Here is a 23,796-nt window from a genome sequence, read left to right on the forward strand (position 1 = left end):
GTTGATTTCTTTTTCCATTTTACATCTATTTTGTAAGGAGTTATATTTTTTCCATTTCACTAAATCTATTTTCAAGGAGTTTTCTTCAGATAATTTCTCTATTTTTCTTTCCAAACTCTTCAGCAAAATTCTCATTTCTTTTCCCCATTTTTCTTCTGACTCTTTTTTAATATCCTTTTTGAATTCTTCCAAGAGAACCTTGTAAGACTCATACCAACTCGTATCACCATTTACAGCTTCATTTGGAGATGATTTCCCTTTAGTTTCCCTCGGGGTTTCAGTTCAGTTCTTCTCTGTCTCCATAAAAGTTATATATGGTTGGAGTTATTTTTGCTTTTTTGCTCATTTTTAAAAGTTGAGGCAAAAGAGCGATTGTCCTAAGCCTCCTCTACAGACAAAAGTGGCTTCAGCTTACCCTGAATCAGTGCTGCTAACTTATTTCCTGTGTTTGGAGAGTGTCCTCAAGTCTCCTGTTATGCTGGGATTTAATATTTGCCTTTTGTAGTTGTGTTGAATGTCACAACTTGTCTGCTAATCCACTGGCTTTTGAACCAGGACTGAGTAGCCAATGCTGCTTTGTGGATAAGAGCCTCCTGGGAGATACCCCTGGTGCAGACACCACATTGCCCTGGGTTGCTGCACTGTGTTTGTGCCTTGACCATGCCCAGTTGAAACAGACCTTTTCTGAAGTTGTTCCAAAATATCTTCTATTCAAAATTTGTTACACTCTAAACATCTGTGTATTCTGTTACTCCAAAACCATTTTGGAGGCTTAATCTGGTGTTGATCTGAGAAGAAAGCAGGAAAAGCTTGAAAAAAAAAACTTATTTCTCTTAACTATTTTGTCTCTACTCCTCTTGTTTATTTTTAAACATTCTGTGTCTGCTCTCAGGCACTATTTTCTGGAAAACTGGGGATATTTTGATGCACTCTACTATCTTTCCAGAATCCTCAATATATGTTTATTAATTTTTTCATTCATTTTGAGTCTGGTATGATAGACATGAAGGATACAAAAACAAAACTAAAATATTCCCTTCCCTCAAAAAATGTAAGTTTATTGAGGGAAGTGGCTGATTGTTTCTTTAATGTTTTCTTCACATTCTTAGTAGCTAACTTACTAATAGGTTCTTCATAATCCTTAATAAATGCATATTTAACTACCCAGTGTACAATTATGATATAGAAGTTAACATGCCAAAATAGTTTTTAGTTTTTCCTACAAAAATAAGTTAATTTCTTCAGATCATGTATACACTGTTGAATTGAAATCTTATTCTTGTTTATATAAAAAGTCATTTTAAATACCAGAAGCCCTGGATTTTGGCTAAATAGATTGTGTGTGTGTGTGTGAATTGCATGATATCTAAATTGATGATTTAGTAAGAAAGAGATCCTAAAATTAATCATATTATTAAGTGGACATCTAGATATTTAGGGGTACAATTTAAAATAGTTTAAGTTAGAAAACAGAGATATAATGAAACAGTTAAAAGGTCAGGGGGGAATCTAGTCAATAGATTTGGGATCTGTTCATGGCACTGTTATTAGCTAGAATATGATTTTTTTACAAGTGACTTAGTTCTGGTGAGAATGAGCTATTCTATGTGTCAAATGACACTAAGTAGTTAAATAATCCCAAATCCCTTTCAAAGGCTAAGCTGTATTATTCCATAATTTTAAGTAAATATTCTTCAACATGACATAATACCTATAATATTTCTTGTTTGTGCCTCTCTTTTCACCAAAAGCTATGATTCAAGGAATATTACAGATCTGTAACAATCACAGGAAAAAAAAAACTGACCTTTAAATCAGATTACAAGAAATGTAAGCTTTCACTTCTCCCTCATAATAATCACTCCCAAGACTTAACAGGAAGTTCTCACTTTGACATCACTTGATAGAGCAATCACCTGTTCCAAGTTCCCATAAACATGATGATCTCCTCTTAGGCTCATTTACCAGGACCAAAAGTTGAAATGTATCCAATCTCACATTTTATAAGACCATCATCTTCAACATGGTTTAAGTACAACACTACTAAACCATTTCTGTCCCAAATTGATAAAAAAAAGACTATTCTGACTATAGAGTACTAATGAAGCAGATATACAACAGATGTTTTTTGCACTAATTGGGAACATACACTGTTATTTCACATTGGAAGTAGAATCTAAAACATTCTTGCAGCAAATGCTCAACATGATTTAATAATTTGAAGAAATATCTAAATATAGAGTAGATAAAATCTATTCAAAGGACACATTTTCTTTTAGTAATGGAGCAAATGTGTAATCAAGGGATGAATCAGATCTTTAGAGTACTTTGCCTCATCATCATTCACTATCATGTTAACATGTCTCTTTTTAGTTTGTTCTTTATATATGTTATATTTATTTACATTTGAATAGATCTATTATGAAGTTTATTATTCCTGTTGCCATTGTTGTTTTTAGTGTAGTACGTTGTAAATATTTTGCTTAATTATTACTACATGTTGATTAACATTACTATTTTTTAAAATTTCCAGTAGTTTATTTCATAAGTTGTTGACAGATGCTGGGTTAAAGTTAAAATTCAGAAAAATTAAGGAAGATCCTAATTCTAAATTGACCTTAAATACTTGTGATAAATGAAAACCCAGTATTATTTATTACTATAACTGGTTGAATAGCAACCATGTTGATAGAAATAGGATTGAGAAAGTCAATAATGAGAGCATGTCCAGAGAGCTGAAAGTAGGAAGAGAGAAGAAAAGAGTAGCAATGGAAGTCTAGCAAAGAAATATAGGAGAAAATATTGCCAAATGTGTGTTTGTGTTTGGGGGGAGGGAGAAATATAAAAGAAAAGAGGAGAGAAAGAATTAGAGATATTGTGTATGTTGTCTGTTTTCCATGAAAATAATGACTGTTGCAGGGAAAGAGTCCAGATGGCATTATAGAGAAACACTCAATACTTCTCAATCAACATTTCTCTCAAAAGAAATGCCTCAAATTGAAATTTAGAATAATGGACACAAAAATGGATCAGAGTGAAAAATTCCTTCTAGCCTAAAACAATTTGGGAGATGGGATAGATAAATATATGACAAGGAGGTGAAGGTTAGCATAGAGCAGTTATAGGGAGAACAAGGTTGTGGCAACATAAGCAGAATCAACTTCATGAGCTCTCAAGGCAGAACCAGTAAAGGGACCCAATATAGCACCCCAATGCTATCACTGGATGCACACCAGATGCTATTACACAACTCCTTTACCCATACCTATTTCTGCAGAAAGAAGCACTTTCAGTTAGGACAACAGAGATTATGGTTTGGCAAATTCATTTCTTTTTTTTTTATATAATGTTATCCCTTGTATTCATTTTTCCAAATTATCCCCCCTCCCTCTACTCCCTCCCCCCCGATGACAAGGCAATCCCATACATTTTACATGTGTTATAACCTAGATACAATACATGTGTGTAAATACCGTTTTCTTGTTGCACAATAAGCATTAGATTCTGAAGGTACATGTAATCTGGGCAGACAGATATTAGTGCTAACAATTTACATTCACTTCCCGGTGTTCCTTCTCTGGGTGTAGCTACCTCTGTCCATCATTGATCAACTGGAAGTGAGTTGGATCTTCTTTATGTTGAAGATTTCCACTTCCATCAGAATATATCCTCATACAGTATTGTTGTTGAAGTGTATAGTGATCTTCTGGTTCTGCTCATTTCACTCAGCATCAATTGATTTAAGTCTCTCCAAGCCTCTCTGTATTCCTCCTGCTGGTCATTTCTTACAGAGCAATAATATTCCATAACCTTCATATACCATAATTTACCCAACCATTCTCCAACTGATGGACATCCATTCATCTTCCAGTTTCTAGCTACAACAAAAAGAGCTGCCACAAACATTTTGGCACATATAGGTCTCTTTCCACTCTTTAGTATTTCTTTGGGATATAAGCCCAGTAGTAGCACTGCTGGGTCAAAAGGTATGGACAGTTTGATAACTTTTTGGGCATAGTTCCAAATTGCTCTCCAGAATGGCTGGATTCTTTCACAACTCCACCAGCAATGTATTAGTGTCCCAGTTTTCCCACATCCCCTCCAACATTCATCATTATTTGTTCCTGTCATCTTAGCCAATCTGACAGGTGTGTAGTGGTATCTCAGAGTTGTCTTAATTTGCATTTCTCTGATCAGTAGTGCAAATTCATTTCTTCTACCCACTTCTAGGTCATAGTTCAAAGGCAAAAAAAAGACATTTTCAGTCAAGACAAAATTAAATTCATGAGGGATGATACAATTTCAACCAGCAATGGGTCAGGGACTGATGAGCAATATCATTTCTGGAGTCAAAAAAGGGATCCTGAAAAACAATATTGATTGCAAGCCCAATGGATAGGGTAAATCAAAATACAAAACAAGAGAACAGTAACCACACACCTCCCCAGGTCATATCATCTTGGAAGCATCCAAAAAATTGCAAACTGCCAGAAATATGCCTGGAAAAGGTAATGCAAAAAAGTGTGAAATGGGAAACACTTTCCACTCTACCACTTAATTTTCTGGGGAAAGAGTGAAACATTAATATAAAGTTCCAAATCAAGAAATAGGGTGGGAATATTAACAAAACAAGCAAACAACAATGAAAAAATAATCTATTCATAAAAATCTATTATGGTTGCAGGGAAGATCAAGACACAAACTCAGAAGAAGACAATGAAGTCAATAATACTACAAGCAAAACCTCAAAGAAATAATTTGAATTGAACACGAAAACAATAAGAATTACTAGAAGAGTTAAAATGATTTTCAAAATCAAAAAGGAGTGCTGGATGAGAAATTAGAACAAAGAAATGGAAGCAAAGGAAGAAAATTATGAAAAAGAAAACAGCTTTATAAGAAAAATTTTTTAAAAAGACCAAAAATGCTGAAGAAAATAAAATCTTAAAAATAGCTTTAGTTAATACAAAAATTAATTGATGAAAATAATTTATTCAAAAGCAAAATTATCCAGAGTGAGATACCGAAGTTTATAAAGAAAAGAATTCCTTAAAAATTGGAATTGTATAAATGGAAATTTATTATAAGACATGAAGAAATATTGAAGAAAAATTAATATATAGAAGAATAGAAGAAATTTAGAAGAAATTATTAAATGTCATTAGAAAAACAAGTGATCTGGAAAATAGAGTAAAGTAGATCAATGAAAAAAATTAAAGAATTAATAAAATTAAGAATTATTAGATAATCTAAAAGATGTTATTTTTAAAAAGAGCTTAGACATCAAATTTCAATAAATTTTCAAGACAAACTGTGAAGATATCCTTTAATTAAAAGACAAAATAGAAGTGTGAAGGATCCACTGACTATGACATAAAGAGATGCCAAAATGAAATCTCTGAGGAATAGTACAGTCAAGTTCCTGAGATCCCAAATCAGAGAAAAAAAAAGTACTTCAAATAGGCTAAAGCAGATAATTCAAAAAGCATGAATCAATAGCCAAAATTTAGCAGCTATTACATAAAATAAGTAGAGGACTTCCTATATGATTTTCTAGAAGTCAACATAGTAGGGTTTACAATGAAGAATAATCTACCCTGGAAAAGTGAGTATTATTATTCAAAAGAAAAAGAAAAATTTGATAAAATTGAGGACTTTTAAACATTCTTAATAAAACAGATCACTGTGAAATATACAGATACATACATACATACATACATACATATATATGTATATATATATACATATATATGTGTATGGAGGTAAACATGAAAGAAATATAATTGGATTTATTAAAGTTAAATTATTTACATTTCAAAATGAGATGATTAACCTATCTTCTAAGGACTTAATAATTATTTGGGCAATTAGACGTCTACATAGAAAGAGGGTGCTTGAGCAAGTTGATCCAGTTGGAATGATATTAAAAAATGCATAGGCAAGAAAAATGAGTAAATAAGAAGAATAAGAAAAAAATAGCTCACATAAAATAGGTGTGCAAGGAAGAGCTTTTATCAGTGAGAGGGACAACCACTAAACCTCACTGACATCTAAATTTGTTAAAAAAGAATATGTGTGTATCTGTATGTGTGTGATGTATGTGTACTGAATGGATAACAGAAATCTATTTCTATTGCAATGTAATATGGGTTGGTAAAAGGGAGGGCAGATATAAGAAGGCAATGGTCAAAAGCAAAACCATTTTTAGAGAAAAGACAAGATTAAAAAAAAAGAGAGAGATTCATGCATAGAAGAAAATCAGATGAAGGGAAAAGTATTCAGTGATCAAAGTTATGAATCTAAATGAGATGAACTCACTCATTAAACAGAAGTAGATAACAAAATAAATTAGAAAGCAGAATCTAACAATATGTTATTTACAAGAAATATACTTGAAGCAGAGAAATATTCAAAAAATTAAAATATTGGGATAAAATTGATTTTATTATGTTTCACCAGAAATAAAGAAGACAGGAATAGCAATTATGATGTCATACATAGCAAAGGAAAAAAAAATCTAATTAAAAGGATAAACAAAAAAAACTATGTCTTGTTGAAAAGAATTAAAAGTCTATGAAAATATAAATATAAAAAAATTTAAAATATAAAAAAACTTTAAAAAAATTTAAAATATAAAAAAAAAACTATGTCTTGTTGAAAAGCTAATGAAAGATGTACAAAGTAGAATGGCATCCAAATTCTTAAAGGAGAAAATTAAATAAATTATAGGAGTAAATAGTAAAACTATATGGAGGAGAGGAACATTTATTTTCCCCATTCGGATGTGGATAAATCTAACCATAAAGAAAAAATTAAGAAAGGTGCCAAGTATAATCCAGAGGTATGCTAAAGCTATGGAGAAAACTGAATGAAAACAGAAATGGAGTATATATTTTTTCCCCTTTATTTGTTTATTTTACTTGAGCAAAAATTGAACGTGGATTGAGTCATACAAATCTTATAACCAAATGAAGAAATACAGAAATATTAAGTACATCTTGTATATCATACTAAAATAAAAATTAATTTTAAAAAATAGCTAATGGGGGGGGGGGGGGGGAGCCAAGATTGCAGAGAGAACAAGCTACTTTCTTACCTCTCCTAATACCCTCATACTAAATACAAAAGTCAGCCTCTGAAAAGTGCTTGATTGGTAGAATCCAGCAGAAGATAATCTCTAAGATCCCCAGAAAAGGTCTGTTTTGGTTGGGTGTGGCACAGGAGGAGGCTAGGCACAGTCATGGAGGGACAGAAGGCAGAACACTCTGAGTGTATAGGGCCAGAGTACAGTCTCCAAGGGGTAGCAACCTACAGGGAGGATTCTACCACAGTGTTAGCTACTATACCCTAGTTGGAAACCAGTAGATCAGTGAAGAAGTTATAAAACATCCAACACAAATGCAAAAGGTACCCCAAAGTGCTAGACTCTCATGGAACCTGGACACACCCACCCAGAACTGGGAGTGACTCAGCATGATCCCAGCACAGCTCCTACCACTTATGGGTGTCTGTAGAGAAAGCATAGAATGTTTGTGCCCTAAGAGCTAGAAGAAAAATGGGGAAAGGAAATGAAAATTTGCAAGAGGGTTTGGAAAAGATATATAACTCATTAAAAGATAGATTGGAAAAAGAAAACAACTCCCTGAAAAACAGAATATGTGAATTGGAAAAGGTAAAGAACTCTCAAGGAAACAAAAATTGTGAATTGGAAAAATAAAATAACTCCTTAAAATAAAAATTTTGTGAAATGGAAAAAAAATTGCATAGAACTAAATAACTCATTTAAAAACTCAATTGGATAACTACAAAAAAAAGTAAATGAAGAAAATAATTCATAACAATCAGAACTGAACAAATGGAAATGAATAACTCAATGAGACATCAAGAAAAAATATTAAATATCTACTTAGAAAAACAATAGACTTGGAAAATAAATGATGATAAAAAAAAAAAAGCAAGAAGCAGAAAGAGACACTATTTTTCAGGAAATTATCAAAGACAACTGCCCAGATGTATGGAAACAGAAGGTAAAATAGCCACTGAAGGAATTCATTGAACACCTCCTAAAAGAGAGCCCAAAATTAGAACTCCAACGAATATTGTGACTAAATTTCAGAACTATCAGACCAAGGAAAAAATATTACAAGCAGCCAGAAAAACAAAACAAAACAAAAACAACAACAACAACAAACAATTCAAATACCAAGGAGCTACAATAAGGATTTCTCAGGATCTAGTGGCTTCAACATTGAAGGATTGAAGAACCTGGAATCTGATATTCTGTAAGGCAAAAGAACTTGGAAGGCAGCTGAGAATAAAATAGCCCACTAAACTGAGCATTTTCTTCCAGGGAAAAAGATGGGCATTCAATGAAACAAGTGGACTTCATTCATTTCTGATGAAAAAACCAGAGCTAAAAAAAAAAAAAAAAAAGGAAAAAGAATTGTTGAGAACTGTATTTCTGTTATGGGTATATATAGAGAAGACAGGTATAATTTGATTTTACTGTTAAATATAAAAAAAAAAAGAAATAGAGGTAGAAAATGGATTGTACCAGAAAAAGGGAAAAGCAAAGTTAAAAAGAGGGAAATTACATCTAATGAGAGACAAAGAAAACCTATTATATCTGAGGGAAAGAAGGGAGGGGAGATGAACATTGTGTGAAGCTTACTCTCATCAGACTTGACTCAAAGAGAAAATATACGACATATTTGGTTTACAGAGAAAATTCTCTCACCTTATTGAACATTGGGAGAGGAAAAGTGGAAAAAAAGAAAGGTATAGGATAATTACAAGTGAATACCAAAATAGTAGGGGAGAGATATAAGAAAGGCGGGGGTGGGCTCTAAGGAAAAGGGATTCTAAAAGAGGAGGTCTGCTTGAGGCAAGTGATGTTCATAAGTTAAATATTGGGGGGAGTAAGGAGAAAAATGAAAAAAAGTATAATTTGGGTATAATAAAATGGCAGGAAATACAGAATTCTTAGTGTAAACTGTAAATGTAAATAGGGTGAACTCTTCCATGAAGCAGAGGAGGATAGCAGACTGGATTAAAAGCCAGAATACTACAATATGTTGTTTACAGGAAACACATTTAAAACACAGTGATAAAATACAGAATAAAGGTAAAAGGCTGGAGCAGAAACTATTATGTTTCAGGAGAAGTAAAAAAAAGCAGGGGTAGCCACCCTGCTCTCAGACCAAACAAAAGCAAAATTGAATCTAATTAAAAACGATAACAAAGGAAATATATCTTGCTAAAGAGTACGAAAGATAATATAGCAATATCAATATTAAACATATATGCACTAAGTGGTATAGCATGTAAATTCCTACAGGAGAAGTTATGAGAGCTGCAAGAAGAAATAGCAAAACTATAATAATGTAAGAACTCAACCTTGCTCTTTCAGAACTAGATAGATCAAACCACAAAATAAATAAGAAAGAAGTTAAAGGGATAAATAGAATATTAGAAAAGTTAGGTATTTTAGAGAAAACTGAATGGAGACAGAAAGGAGTACATTTTCTCCTCGAAAGTTCATGGAACCTATACAAAAAACTGACCATATATTAGGACAAAAAAATCAAAATCAAATGCAGAAAGGCAGAAATAGTAAATGCGTTGTTTTCAGATCATGATGCAATAAAAACTACATTCAATAAAATGCCACAAAAAATAGACCAAAAAGAAATTGGAAACTAAATAATCTTACCCTAAAGAATGAATGGATAAAACAACAAATCATAGATGGAATCAGTATTTAATCCAAGAGAAAGACAATAATGAGACAACATACCAAAATCTGTGGGATGCAGCCAAAGTGGTAATAAGGGGAAATTTTATATTTCTAGATGCTTACTTGCATGAAATAGAGAAAGAGAAAATTAATAAATTGGGCTTGCAACTAAGAAAAGCTAGGAAAAAAAATTAAAACCCCCTAATCAAATACCAAACTTGAAACTTTAAAAATAAAAGGAGAGATCAATAAAATTAAAACTAAAAAAGAAAGCTATTGAATAATAAATAAAACTAAAAGCTAAAAGTTGGTTTAACAAAAAAAAATAGATTAGCATTTCATAAATTTGAATAGAAAAAGGAAAAAGGAAAATCAAATTGTTAGTCTTAAAAATAAAAAGGGAGAACTTTACACCAATGAAGAGGAAATTAGGACAATAATTAGAACTTACTTTGCCCAACTTTATGCCAATAAATTTGATAGCCTAAGTGAAATGGATGAAACAAAAATAGAAGTTACCCAGATTAACAAAGAAGGAAGTAAATTTCATAAGTACTCCTATTTCGGAAAAATAAATAGAACAAGCTATTAATTAATTCCCTAAGGAAAAACAACTGCAGGACTAGATGGATTTACATGTAAATTCTACCAAACATTTAAAGAACAATTAACTTTAATACTATATAAACTATTTGAAAAAATAGGGAATGAAGGACTCCTTTCAAATTTCCTTTATGACACATACATGGTACTAATACCTGAACCAGATAAGATGAAAACAGGGAAAGAAATTTGTAGATCAGTTCCCCTAATGAAGATTGAGGCAAAAACCTTAAATAAAGTAAAGCTATTACAGATAATCATCCCAGGATAATATACCATGATCAAGTAGGATTCAATAGGTTCAATAGGAGGAAAACTATTAGCATTATTGACTATATCAATAACCAAATTAACAAAATACATATTGTAATCTCAATAAATGCAGAAAAAGCATTTAATGAAATCCAACACCCATTCCTATCAAAAAGACATTTGAGAGTATAGTAATAAATGGACTTTTCCTTAAAATAATCAGAAGCATCTATGCAAAACCATCAGAAAACATCATATGTAATGAGGATAAACTTGAACCATTCCCAGTAAGAACAAGAGTGAAGGTTGTCTACTATCATCATTACTATTCAGTAGTATGTTAGAAATGGTAGCTTTGACAATAAGAGATGAAAAAGAGATAAAAGACTTTAAAATAGGTTATGAGGAAATCAATCAAATTATCACTCTTTGCAGATGATATGATGATACACTTAGAACCTCATATTCTACAACGTTAGCAAAGTTGCAGGATGCAAAATAAATTGACATAAATCATCAACATTTTTATACATCCCTAACAAAATCAAATAACAAGAGAGACCAAGAGAAATTCCATTTAATATAACTGTCTTTAGTATAGAATATTTGGGTATCTATTTGCCAAGGTTGTTAGGAACTATGTGAGCAAAACTACAAAAGACTTTCCAAACAAATAAAATCAGATCTAATCAATTTGAAAAGTATTAAATGCTCTTGGATAGATCAAGTAAATATGACAAATATGACAGTACTACCTAAACTAATCCATTTATTTAGTGCTATACCAATCAAACTCCCAAGAATGTATTTTATTGACCTAGAAAAAATATCAAAATTCATCTAGAAGAACAAAGATCAAGAATTTCAAGGGAACTAATGAAAAAAAATCAAATAAAGGTGTGCTGTTACAGATCGCAAACTATATTATGAAGCAGCTGTCACCAAAACAAATTGGTATTGGCTATGAAATAAACTAGTTGATCAGTAGAATAGGTTAGGTTCACAGGACAAAATAGTCAATAACTATAGCAATCTAGAGTTTGAGAAACCCAAAGATCCCAACTTTTGGGATACAAATTCCCTATTTGACAAAAACTTCTGGGAAAATAGGAAACTAGTAGGGCAGAAACTAGACATTGACCCTCACTTAGCACAGTATATTAAGATAAGGTCAAAATGGGCTCATGATCTAGGCATAAAGAATGATACTACAAGCAAATTAGAAGAACATAGGATAGTTTACCTCTCAGACTTGTGAAGGAGGAAGGAATTTGTGATCAAAGAAGAACTAGAGGTCATTATTGATCACAAAATAGATAACTTTGATTATATCAAGTTAAAAATCTTTTGTACAAACAAAATTAATGCAGACAAGATTAGAAAAGAAGCAATAAACTAGGAAAACATCTTTACAGTTAAAGGTTCTGATAAAGGTCTCATCTCCAAAATATGTGGAGAATTGACTCAAATTTATAAATCAAGCCATTCTCCAAATGATAAATTCTCAAAGGATATGAACAGACAAGTTTTTAGATAAAGAAATTGAACTTTCTAGTCATATAAAAGCTGTTCCAAATCAGTATTGATCAGAGAAATACAAACTAAGACTACTCTGAGATACTCTACATATCTTTCAGATTGGCTAGGATGACAGGAAAAGATAATGCTGAATGCTGGAAGGGATGTGGGACAACTTGGACATTGATACATTTTAGTAGAATTCTGAACAAATCCAACCATTCTGGAGAGCAATTTGTAACAACACTCAAACGTTTATCAAAACTGTGCATACCCTTTGATCCAGCAATGATGTTGTTGGGCTTATATCCCAAAAAATCTGAAAGAAGGGAAAGGGATTCATATGTGCAAAAATGTTTGTGATAGCCCTTTTTGTTGTAGAAACTGGAAATTGAATGGATGCCCATCAATTGGAGATTGGCTGAATAAATTGTGACAAGTGAATGTCATGGAATACTATTATTTTATAAGAAATGACCAGCAGGATGATTTCAGGGAGGCCTGGAGAGACTTACATTAATTGATGCTAAGTGAAATAATGAGAACTAGGAGATCATTATACATGGAAACAAGATTATACAATGGTCAACTCTTATGGATGTGGTTCTCTTCAAAAATGAGATGATTCAAACCAGTTGCAATTATTCTTTAAAGAAGAGAATCAACTAAACTCAGAGAGAGAATGGGAAATGATTGTGGATCACAACATAGCATTTCTCCTCTTTCTGTTATTGTTTGCTTGCATTTTTGTTTTCTTTCTCAGTTTTTGTTTTCTTTTTTCTTATGCAGCAAGATAACTGTAAACATCTGTTCACATATAAGGAATTAATATATTTAATATGTATTGGACTATCTGCCATCTAGGGTAGGATTTGGGGGTAAAGAGGGGAAAAGTTAGAACAGAAGGTTTTGCAAGGGTTAATATTGAAAAATGTCCCATGCATATGTTTTGTAAATAAAAATCTATAATAAAAATGAAAAGGAAAAAATAAGAAAAGAAATAGCTATGGAAACATAGATTAAAAGTTAATTGATAATTAATTTAATACTAATGAATTAGTGTTTCAGAAATCAAAATTGTTTTTTAGAAACAATAAATTATTTAATTAAAGAGAATAAATCCAATGAAACATTTCAAAATTTATGGGACATAGCCTACATAGTACTTATGAGAAATTTTACATCTCTAAATGTGTAGATTAATAATAGTAAGATAGATAAGATAGCAACAAGAAGGCTGGAAATCAAGTGCATTCTATATTTACTACCAAATCAAAATCAAAAGGAAGATTGATAAAATTGAAATTAAATTTTTTTGAACTAATAAATAAAACTAGAAGCTTTTTTATGAAAAATATAAAATTAGAAAAAAAGATTTTTTGTGTTTTGCTGCATCAAAAGTATGGAAATATTTACATGACATCATATTTATAATGAAAATGCAATTTCTTACCATCTTTAGAGGAGTATAGGAAAGAAGGGAATTCAGTACCCCAAATTGGGAAATATTTAAATAAATTTTAAAAAGTATTGAACTACATTAGAAATAAAAGAACATTTTGCTACTAAAATTAAGTGGAAGTTGTATGGTGCAGTGGATAAATTATGGCTTTGCAATCAATGATATATTAGTCAAAGTCCAACCTCAGACTACTTATGTAATGTGGACAAGTCATTTGACCCTGCTTCCCTAAGTCCCTCAAATAAAATATGAGCTGGATAAAAAATTACAAAACTTATTCAGTATCTTTGCCAAGCAAAATTCAAAATGGGTGTCACAGAGTCAGACATGATTGAAATAACAATTAAAATTAAATTTACTTATGAAACAATACTAGTCAGCACTTAGAAAATGGTTTTTACATTCTTTTATACATGTTTTCTCATTATGCCCTTATTCACTGAAACATATATGATGTTGTTATTAGTATTGTTGTTATCCTCATTTTATAGATGGGAAAATTGAGATTGAAAGAAGTAAAGTGATTTAAGGCAAACAGTTTGTAGCTATCAGAGGCACAATTTAAATCCAATTCTTTTTCATTCCAAGTCTGTATCTACCACTCTACTTTATTGCTGCAATGAAAAAAAAAAAAAAAGGTCTTATTATGGTACATAGCCAAAGCAGTACTTAAGGGAAATTTACATGAGTCAAATACTATATCTATGATTTTCCATCTTTTTAAACCTCAATTTCTTTATCTAGAAATTGTCTAGTTTGAGTGTTGTGGATCAATGCAATGTATAATTTTTCCGATTAAAAATGAATATAAAAGTAAAATTGATTTTAAATGAATATTCTATTGTCTCTATTCCAAATAGAGATCAAATTCCTTAGACTGGACAAATGTAATTAATAATCAACTGCTTTTTTATAATAGTCACTAACACTTTAATCTTTTCTTGGTCTTTCCACAATAAAATCACTACATCTTCAATACGAGGTTGTTTTGTCAAAATTTCTATTAGTAGGACCTGGAATATGCTTTCATGAATATAGCAAGCTTTTAGATGAAGTAGGGCCCTCTACCAATGAAAACTGACCCGTTCCTTATGATTTCTGCTCAGATTTATTTAAAGTTTCTCAAACTGTGGATCACAACTCCATATAGGCTCACATAACTGAATATAGGGGCTGCAAAATCATGATTTATTAACCGTAAATATTTGATCCGTATGTCTATTTTATATACCTTTATAACTGGGGTCACAAAACATTTCTCAGGCAAAAAGGGGTCAGGAACGGGAAAAATTTTAGAAGACCTGATCTTGAGTACTAAAAGACTTTTATGCATCAAAACTACACTTTACTACTAGGCTATACAATGTCTTATTTCTATAAATGTAGCTGACTTGTTGCTTTTTTTTCTTTCTTTTAAAAAATCCTCCTAAGGTGGGGGTACTAAAAAGGGAGGACTGTGAGAACCAAGTGGTACTCACAAGTTTAATACTGGGGAAGAGGATAAGGGAGAAGGAAAGGAGAAAAGCATAAGCAGGGGTTAACAAGATGGCAAGTAATACATAATTGATCATTTTAACCATAAATGTGAATGGGGTAAACTCCCTCATAAAGAGGAAATGGTTAGCAGACTGGATTAAAAGCCGGAATCCTATAATACATTGTTTATAAGAAACACACCTAAAGCAGGGTAATACATACAGAGTAAAGGTATAAAGTTGGAGCAGAATGTACTATGCTTAAGTTGAAGCAAAAAAAAAGCAGGGGTACTCATCCTCATCTCAGATCAATCAAAAGCAAAAATTGATCTAATTAAAAGAGATAAGGAAGGGCACTATATGTTGCTAAAGGGTAGCATAGATAATGAAGCAATATCAATATTAAACATATTTACACTAGGTGGTGTAGCATTTAAATTCTTAAAAGAGAAATTAAGAAAGCTGCAAGAAGAAATAGACAGCAAAGCTATAATAGTGGGAGATCTCAACCTTGCACTCTCAGAATTAGATAAATCAAACCACAAAATAAATAAGAAAGAAGTCAAAGAGGTAAATAGGATACTAGAAAAATTAGATATGGATGTTTAGAGAAAACTAAATGGATACAGAAAGGAGTATACTTTCTACTCAGCAGTTCATGGAGCCTCTACAAATATTGACCATATATTAGAACATAAAAACCTCAAACACAAATGCAGTAAGGCAAAAATATTAAATGCATCCTTTTCAGACCATGATGCAATGAAAATTACATTCAATAAAAACCAGGGAAAAATAGACCAAAAATAATTGGAAACTAAATGATCTCATGCTAAAGAATGGGTGAAACAGCAAATCATACACATAATTAATAACTTCACCCCAGAAAATGCCAATAATGAGACATCATACCAAAATGTGTGGGATGCAGCCAAAGAGATAAGAAGGGGAAATTCCATATCTCTAGAGGCCTACTTGCATGAAATAGAGAAAGAGAAGGTTAATGAATTAGACTTACAACTAAAAATGCTAGGAAAAAGAACAAATAAAAACTCCCAGTCAAACACTAAACTTGAACTTCTAAAAATAAAAAGAGAAATCAATAAAATTGAAAGTAAAAAACTATTGAAGTAATTAATAAAATTCAAAGTTGGTTTTATAAAAAAAAAAATCCAACAAAATAGACAAACCCTTAGTAAATCTGTTTAAAAAAGGAAAGAGGGAGTCGTAGGGCAAAGCCTACGAGCCGTAAAGACAAAAATACAAAACACAAGCAGCAAAAAAAATGTCTTCGCCAGCCCTCACGAGGCAGGTGTTGACGCCTCTGCACCAGGTCTCCGGGCCAGGATGGAAGATGCAGATAATTCTGAAAAGAGCATAAATGAAGAAAATGGAGAAGTATCAGAGGAGGACCAATCTCAAAATAAGCACAGTCGACACAAAAAAAAGAAGCACAAACATAGAAACAAACACAAGAAACATAAACATTCTTCAGAAGATGACAAGAACAAAAAACATAAACATAAGCATAAACATAAGAAACATAAACGAAAAGAGGTTATTGATGCCTCTGACAAAGAAGGTGCATCTCCAGCAAAAAGAACTAAAATTGATGACTTAGCTTTGCTGGAAGACTTGGAGAAACAGAGAGCTTTGATTAAAGCTGAACTTGATAATGAGTTGATGGAAGGAAAAGTTCAGTCTGGGATGGGGCTAATATTACAGGGATATGAGTCAGGTTCTGAAGAAGAAGGAGAAATACATGAGAAGGCAAGAAATGGGAATAGATCAACTGCTAGGTCAAACACTAAGGGGAAACTTGAACTTGTTGACAATAAAAATAGTTCAAAGAAAAGAAGCAAAAGCAGATCAAAAGAACGGACTAGACATAGATCTGATAAAAAGAAAAGCAAGGGAAGTGTTGAAGGAGTTAAAGAAAAAACAACCAGAAGTAAGTCTAAAGAAAGAAAAAAGTCCAAAAGTCCATCTAAAAGAAGCAAATCTCAAGATCAAGCAAGAAAATCAAAATCCCCAGCACTTAAAAGGCGATCTCAGGAAAAAATTGGAAAAGCCAAATCCCCTCCCGAGGATAAGATTAAAGTAGAAGATAAAAGTAAATCAAAGGATCGAAAGAAATCCCCAATTATAAATGAAAGCAAAAGTCGTGATCGTGGAAAAAAATCCAAATCTCCAATAGAACTAAGAAGCAAATCCAAAGACAGAAGGTCACGATCCAAAGATAGGAAATCCAAACGATCTGAGACTGATAAAGAAAAGAAACCAATTAAATCTCCTTCTAAAGATGCTTCTTCTGGGAAAGAAAATCGATCCCCAAGTAGAAGACCAGGTCGTAGTCCTAAAGGAAAAAGTTTATCTCCCAAACAGCGTGATAAATCAAGGAGAAGTAGGTCCCCCCTACTTAATGATCAGCGATCTAAGCAAAGTAAATCACCATCTCGGACTTTGTCTCCTGGTAGAAGAGCAAAGAGTCGATCAGTGGAAAGAAAACGGAGAGAGCCAGAAAGGAGAAGGCTTTCTTCTCCAAGAACACGTCCTAGAGATGATATTCTTAGCAGACGTGAAAGATCAAAAGATGTCAGTCCTATTAGCAGATGGTCTCCAACTAGAAGAAGGTCAAGTAGATCTCCTATCCGTAGGAGATCTCGTTCACCACTCAGGCGAAGTAGAACTCCAAGGAGGAGAAGCAGGTCTCCAAGGAGGAGAGATAGAGGTAGGCGGAGTAGATCTCGGCTTCGACGGCGGTCTCGATTACGTAGACGCAGAAGCAGAAGCAAAGTAAAGGAAGATAAATTTAAAGGAAGCCTTTCTGAAGGAATGAAAGTTGAACAGGAGTCATCATCTGATGATAACCTAGAAGACTTTGATGTTGAAGAAGAAGATGAAGAAGCCCTAATAGAGCAGAGAAGAATCCAAAGGCAAGCAATTGTTCAGAAGTACAAATACCTTGCTGAGGATAGCAATATGTCTATGCCATCTGAGCCAAGCAGCCCACAGAGTAGCACTCGAACACGTTCACCCTCCCCTGATGATATTTTAGAATGGGTTGCTGCTGATGTTAAAGAATATGAAAGAGAAAATGTTGATACATTTGAGGCTTCGGTAAAAGCCAAACACAATCTTATGACAGTTGAACAAAATAATGGTTCAACTCAGAAGAAGCTGTTGGCTCCTGACATGTTCACTGAATCAGATGATATGTTTGCTGCATATTTTGATAGCGCTCGTCTTCGGGCTGCTGGCATTGGAAAAGATTTCAAAGAGAATCCCAACCTCAGGGATAATTAGACAGATGCAGAAGGCTATTATCGTGTTAATATAGGTGAAGTCCTAGATAAACGTTACAATGTGTATGGCTACACTGGCCAAGGTGTCTTTAGTAATGTAGTAAGAGCCAGAGATATGGCAAGAGCAAACCAGGAAGTGGCAGTGAAAATCATCAGAAACAATGAGCTTATGCAAAAAAACAGGTTTAAAAGAACTGGAATTTTTGAAGAAACTTAATGATGCTGATCCCGATGACAAATTTCATTGTCTACGGCTCTTCCGACATTTTTACCATAAACAACATCTCTGCCTTGTATTTGAGCCTCTAAGTATGAATTTACGGGAGGTTTTGAAAAAGTATGGAAAGGACGTTGGTCTTCATATTAAGGCTGTAAGATCCTATAGTCAGCAGTTATTCTTGGCATTAAAGCTTCTTAAAAGGTGCAACATCCTACATGCTGATATCAAGCCAGACAATATCCTGGTTAATGAATCAAAAACTATTCTAAAGCTTTGTGATTTTGGATCAGCTTCACATGTTGCAGATAATGACATTACACCCTATCTCGTCAGTAGATTTTATCGGGCTCCTGAAATTATTATAGGAAAAAGCTATGACTATGGTATAGATATGTGGTCTGTAGGCTGCACATTATATGAACTTTATACTGGAAAAATATTATTTCCTGGTAAAACCAATAATCATATGTTGAAACTTGCTATGGATCTTAAAGGAAAAATGCCAAATAAGATGATAAGAAAAGGTGTGTTCAAAGATCAACACTTTGATCAAAATCTCAACTTCATGTATATAGAAGTAGATAAAGTAACAGAAAGGGAGAAAGTTACTGTCATGAGCACCATTAATCCTACCAAGGACCTCTTGGCTGATTTGATTGGGTGCCAGCGACTTCCTGAAGACCAACGCAAAAAAGTGCACCAGCTAAAGGACTTGTTGGACCAGATCTTAATGTTGGACCCAGCTAAACGAATTAGCATCAACCAGGCTCTACAGCATGCCTTCATCCAGGAAAAAATTTAAATGAGATGAAGAAGCTCAAAGGGTTTGAGTAATTAAAATACAAAGACTGAAGAAATTTCACAGCAGTTTATTAATGTATATAAACTTATAAATATTTCCCCCGCAAATTGAGGAAGCATGATATATTTGAATTAACACCAAGGCTGATATTTCTTTTAGAAATGTTAGAGTAAATCTGTTTGTGTCTTATGTGAAAATTTTCACTGTAGAACTGTTTTAATTGCTGAGACTGCACACAAGTACAGTGCTAATGTAAATGGTTGCAATTTACATCAAAAAGAAAAAAAAATCTGTTATAAAATGAACAGTAATACTGGGTGGATGATTGGTTTTTTAGCAGACTTGGCTTCATTTTTGTCTTTTAAAAAAAAAAAAAAAAAAAAAAAAAAAAAGGCCAGCATAAATGCTGTTTATATTCACGTTTTCCTAGGTGTGTGTGTGCAGGCCACAGCAGCATGCCCTTGGTGTAGTCAGTGCCGAAAGGGGTCTGTTCCTTCTTGAGCCTGCCTGCAGGGATGGTCTCCTCTTTTAAAGCAGGTTGTGTACAACTTTCAGTACACTGAAGGTAAGCTAAACCATCAACATCACTGGTGTTTTAAGATGTTATTTTACTGGAACAACTGGCAAATGAGGGACAGTAGCTTTGTGGCAGAATTGCCTGCATGTTCAATAACTGATCTTGTTTTATTTTTTGGCATTGCAACTGTGGCGTAGTTACAAATTCTGTTCTGTTCATCACATTTAAAATTTGGAGAGTGCGCGCTTGATGGGTAAAGCGCCTTCAGTGTACTGTTTCTTACTACTTTAATTTTTTAAATCAACTTGCTATAGACTTTGTATACATTTTGTTAAATACAGTTCCCGATGACATAGTACCAATACTTACAGTTTTCATTTACTAATTATAAATGTTGGGGTCTAATTCGGAAAGTCCTCATTTAAAAGTTAGATAGACAACATAATGAAATTTTTAACTATTTGTATGTCATTTTGAAAGTGTACTGCTTTATGGTAAAAGTGTTTCATTTGTTCATTGTTTTCATTATTTGTGATCATGTTGTCTTTCAATACAGGCATAAACCTTCCACTCTTGAACAAAGCAGCTGCTTTTTAAAAGTGGTAATTGCTTCTTTACCTTTTATTTCTTTTGTAAATGAAGCTTTTCTTTAAGATATGTGACTTTAAAGTGTTGTCTATTACATAAAACAGTTGACACTCACTTATTGTAAAGTGAAGATTGTTCTGCTGCATGTAAAGTGGACCATGCAGATTTCTGTATGTTTTCAGTATGCATCATTAGATAATAAAGTCTTTTGTGAACAAGGAAAAAAAAAAAGGAAAGAGGAAAATCAAATTGTTAGTCTTAAAAATGAAAAAAGATAAATCGCCACTAATGAAGAGGAAATTAGAACAATAATTAGGAGTTACTTTGCCCAATTTTATGCCAATGAATTCTATAACTTTAATGAAATGAAAGAATACCTTCAAAAATATAACTTGACCAGATTAACAGAGAAAAAAGTAAATAGTTTAAACAGTCCCAATTTAGGGAAAAAAAAAAAAAAGAACAAGCTACTAAACAACTCCTGAAGAAAAAAATTCCCAGTACCAGATGAATTTACAAGTAAATTCTACCAAACATTTTTTTAATAATTTTTATTATATATTTTTATAATATTATCCCTTGTATTCATTTTTCCAAATTATCCCCCTCTCCCTCTACTCCCTCCCCCCGATGACAGGCAATCCCATACATTTTACATGTGTTACAATACAACCTAGATATAATACATGTGTGTAAATACCATTTTCTTGTTGCACAATAAGCATTAGATTCCGAAGGTACATGTAACCTGGGCAGACAGATTTACATTCACTTCCCAGTGTTTCTTCTCTGGGTGTAGCTACCTCTGTCCATCATTGATCATCTGGAAGTAAGTTGGCTCTTCTTTATGTTGAAGATTTCCACTATCATCAGAATATATCCTCATACAGTATTGTTGTTGAAGTGTACAATGATCTTCTGGTTCTGCTCATTTCACTCAGCATCAGTTGATGTAAGTCTCTCCAGGCCTCTCTGTATTCCTCCTGCTGGTCATTTCTTACAGAGCAATAATATTCCATAACCTTCATATACCATAATTTACCCAACCATTCTCCAACTGATGGACATCCATTCATCTTCCAGTTTCTAGCTACAACAAAAAGAGCTGCCACAAACATTTTGGCACATATAGGTCTCTTTCCACTCTTTAGTATTTCTTTGGGATATAAGCCCAGTAGTAGCACTACTGGGTCAAAAGGTATGCACAGTTTGATAACTTTTTGGGCATAGTTCCAAATTGCTCTCCAGAATGGCTGGATTCTTTCACAACTCCACCAGCAATGTATTAGTGTCCCAGTTTTCCCACATTCTCTCCAACATTCATCATTATTTGTTCCTGTCATCTTAGCCAATCTGACAGGTGTGTAGTGGTATCTCAGAATTGTCTTAATTTGCATTTCTCTGATCAGTAGTGATTTGGAACACTATTTCATGTGAGTGGATATAGTTTCAATTTCTTCATCTGAGAACTGTCTGTTCATATCTTTTGACCATTTATCAATTGGAGAATGGTTCGGTTTCTTATAAATTAGGGTCAGTTCTCTATATATTTTGGAAATGAGACCTTTGTCAGAACCTTTGCTTTTAATAATATTTTCCCAATTTGTTACTTCCCTTCTAATCTTGTTTGCATTAGTATTGTTTGTACAGAAACTTTTTAGTTTGATGTAATCAAAATCTTCTATTTTGTGATCAATAATGATCTCTAGTTCTCTGGTCATAAATTCCTTCCTCCTCCACAGGTCTGAGAGGTAGACTATCCTCTGTTCCTCTAATCTATTTATTATCTCACTCTTTATGCCTAAATCATGGACCCATTTTGATCTTATCTTGGTATATGGTGTTAAGTATGGATCCATATCTAATTTCTGCCATATTATTTTCCAGTTTTCCCAACAGTTTTTTTCCAAATAATGAATTTTTTTCCCTAATGGTAGTATCTTTGGGTTTGTCAAAGATTAGATTGCTATAGATGTACCCTTTTTTGTCCTTTGTATCTAATCTGTTCCACTGATCTACCAGTCTATTTCTTAGCCAGTACCAAATATTATATAGCCGCAGGTGATTGCTGCTATATAATATAGCTTTAGATCAGGTACACTTAGACCACCTTCCTCTGATTTTTTTTTTTTTCATTAGTTCCCTTGCAATTCTCCACCTTTTATGCTTCCATATGAATTTTGTTGTTATTTTTCCTAGGTCATTAAAATAGTTTCTTGGGAGTCTGATTGTTATAGCACTAAATAAATAGATTAGTTTGGGGAGTATTGTAATCTTTATTATATTCGCTCGGCCTATCCAAGAGCACTGAATGTCCTTCCAATGATTTAAATCTGACTTTATTTTTGTAGCAAATGTTTTGTAATTTTTCTCATATAATTCCTGACTATTCTTTGGTAGATGGATTCCCAAATACTTTATACTCTCAACATTTGTTTGGAATGGAATTTCTCTTTGTATCTCTTGCTGTTGCGTTTTGTTAGTGATATATAAAAATTATGAGGATTTATGTGGATTTATTTTGTATCCTACCACTTTGCTGAAATTTTGAATTATTTCTAGAAGCTTTTTAGCAGAGTCTTTGGGGTTCTCTAAGTATACCATCATGTCATCTGCAAAAAGTGATAGTTTGATTTCCTCATTTCCTACTCTAATTCCTTGAATCTCTTTCTCGGCTCTTATTGCCAAGGCTAGCATTTCAAGTACTATATTAAATAGTAATGGTGATAGTGGGCAACCTTATTTAACTCCTGATCTTACTGGGAAAGGTTGCAGTTTATTTCTATTGCATATTATGCTTACTGACAGTCTTAAATATATGCTCCTGATTATTCTAAGGAATAGTCCATTTATTCCTATACTCTCAAGAGTTTTTAGTAGGAATGGATGTTGGATTTTGTCAAATGCTTTTTCTGCATCTTTTGAGATGATCATATGGTTCTTATTAATTTGATTATTAATATGGTCAATTATATTAATAGTTTTCCTAATATTAAACCAGCCCTGCATTCCTGGAATAAATCCTACTTGATCATAGTGTATTATCCTGGAGATGATTTTCTGAAGTCTTTTTGCTAATATCTTATTTAAGATTTTAGCATCAATATTCATTAAGGAGATTGGTCTATAATTGTCTTTCTCAGTTTTCGATCTACCTGGTTTAGGTATCAGTACCATGTCTGTGTCATAAAAGGAGTTTGGTAGGACTCCTTCATCCCCTATTTTTTCAAATAGTTTATATAGCATTGGGGCTAATTGTTCTTTAAATTAAATTCTATTTTCTTGAGACTTTTTTATCTTTTCCAATTCAGAAATCCT

General features: G+C 32.8%; 1 protein-coding gene across 1 annotated transcript; it reads left to right on the forward strand.

Annotated features, from left to right (window-relative positions):
- The first annotated feature begins 16,359 nt into the window (after window positions 1-16,359).
- Window positions 16,360-20,709, forward strand: LOC141549430 (serine/threonine-protein kinase PRP4 homolog). The gene is given in 2 exon segments (XM_074278972.1): window positions 16,360-18,526; window positions 18,528-20,709. Coding segments are annotated over 2 exon segments (2,979 nt in total). The 5' UTR covers window positions 16,360-16,393; the 3' UTR covers window positions 19,374-20,709.
- The last annotated feature ends 3,087 nt before the right edge of the window (window positions 20,710-23,796 follow it).

This window comes from Sminthopsis crassicaudata, chromosome 1 (genome assembly GCF_048593235.1).
Source record: "Sminthopsis crassicaudata isolate SCR6 chromosome 1, ASM4859323v1, whole genome shotgun sequence".
In the NCBI taxonomy this organism is placed as follows: Eukaryota; Metazoa; Chordata; class Mammalia; order Dasyuromorphia; family Dasyuridae; genus Sminthopsis; species Sminthopsis crassicaudata.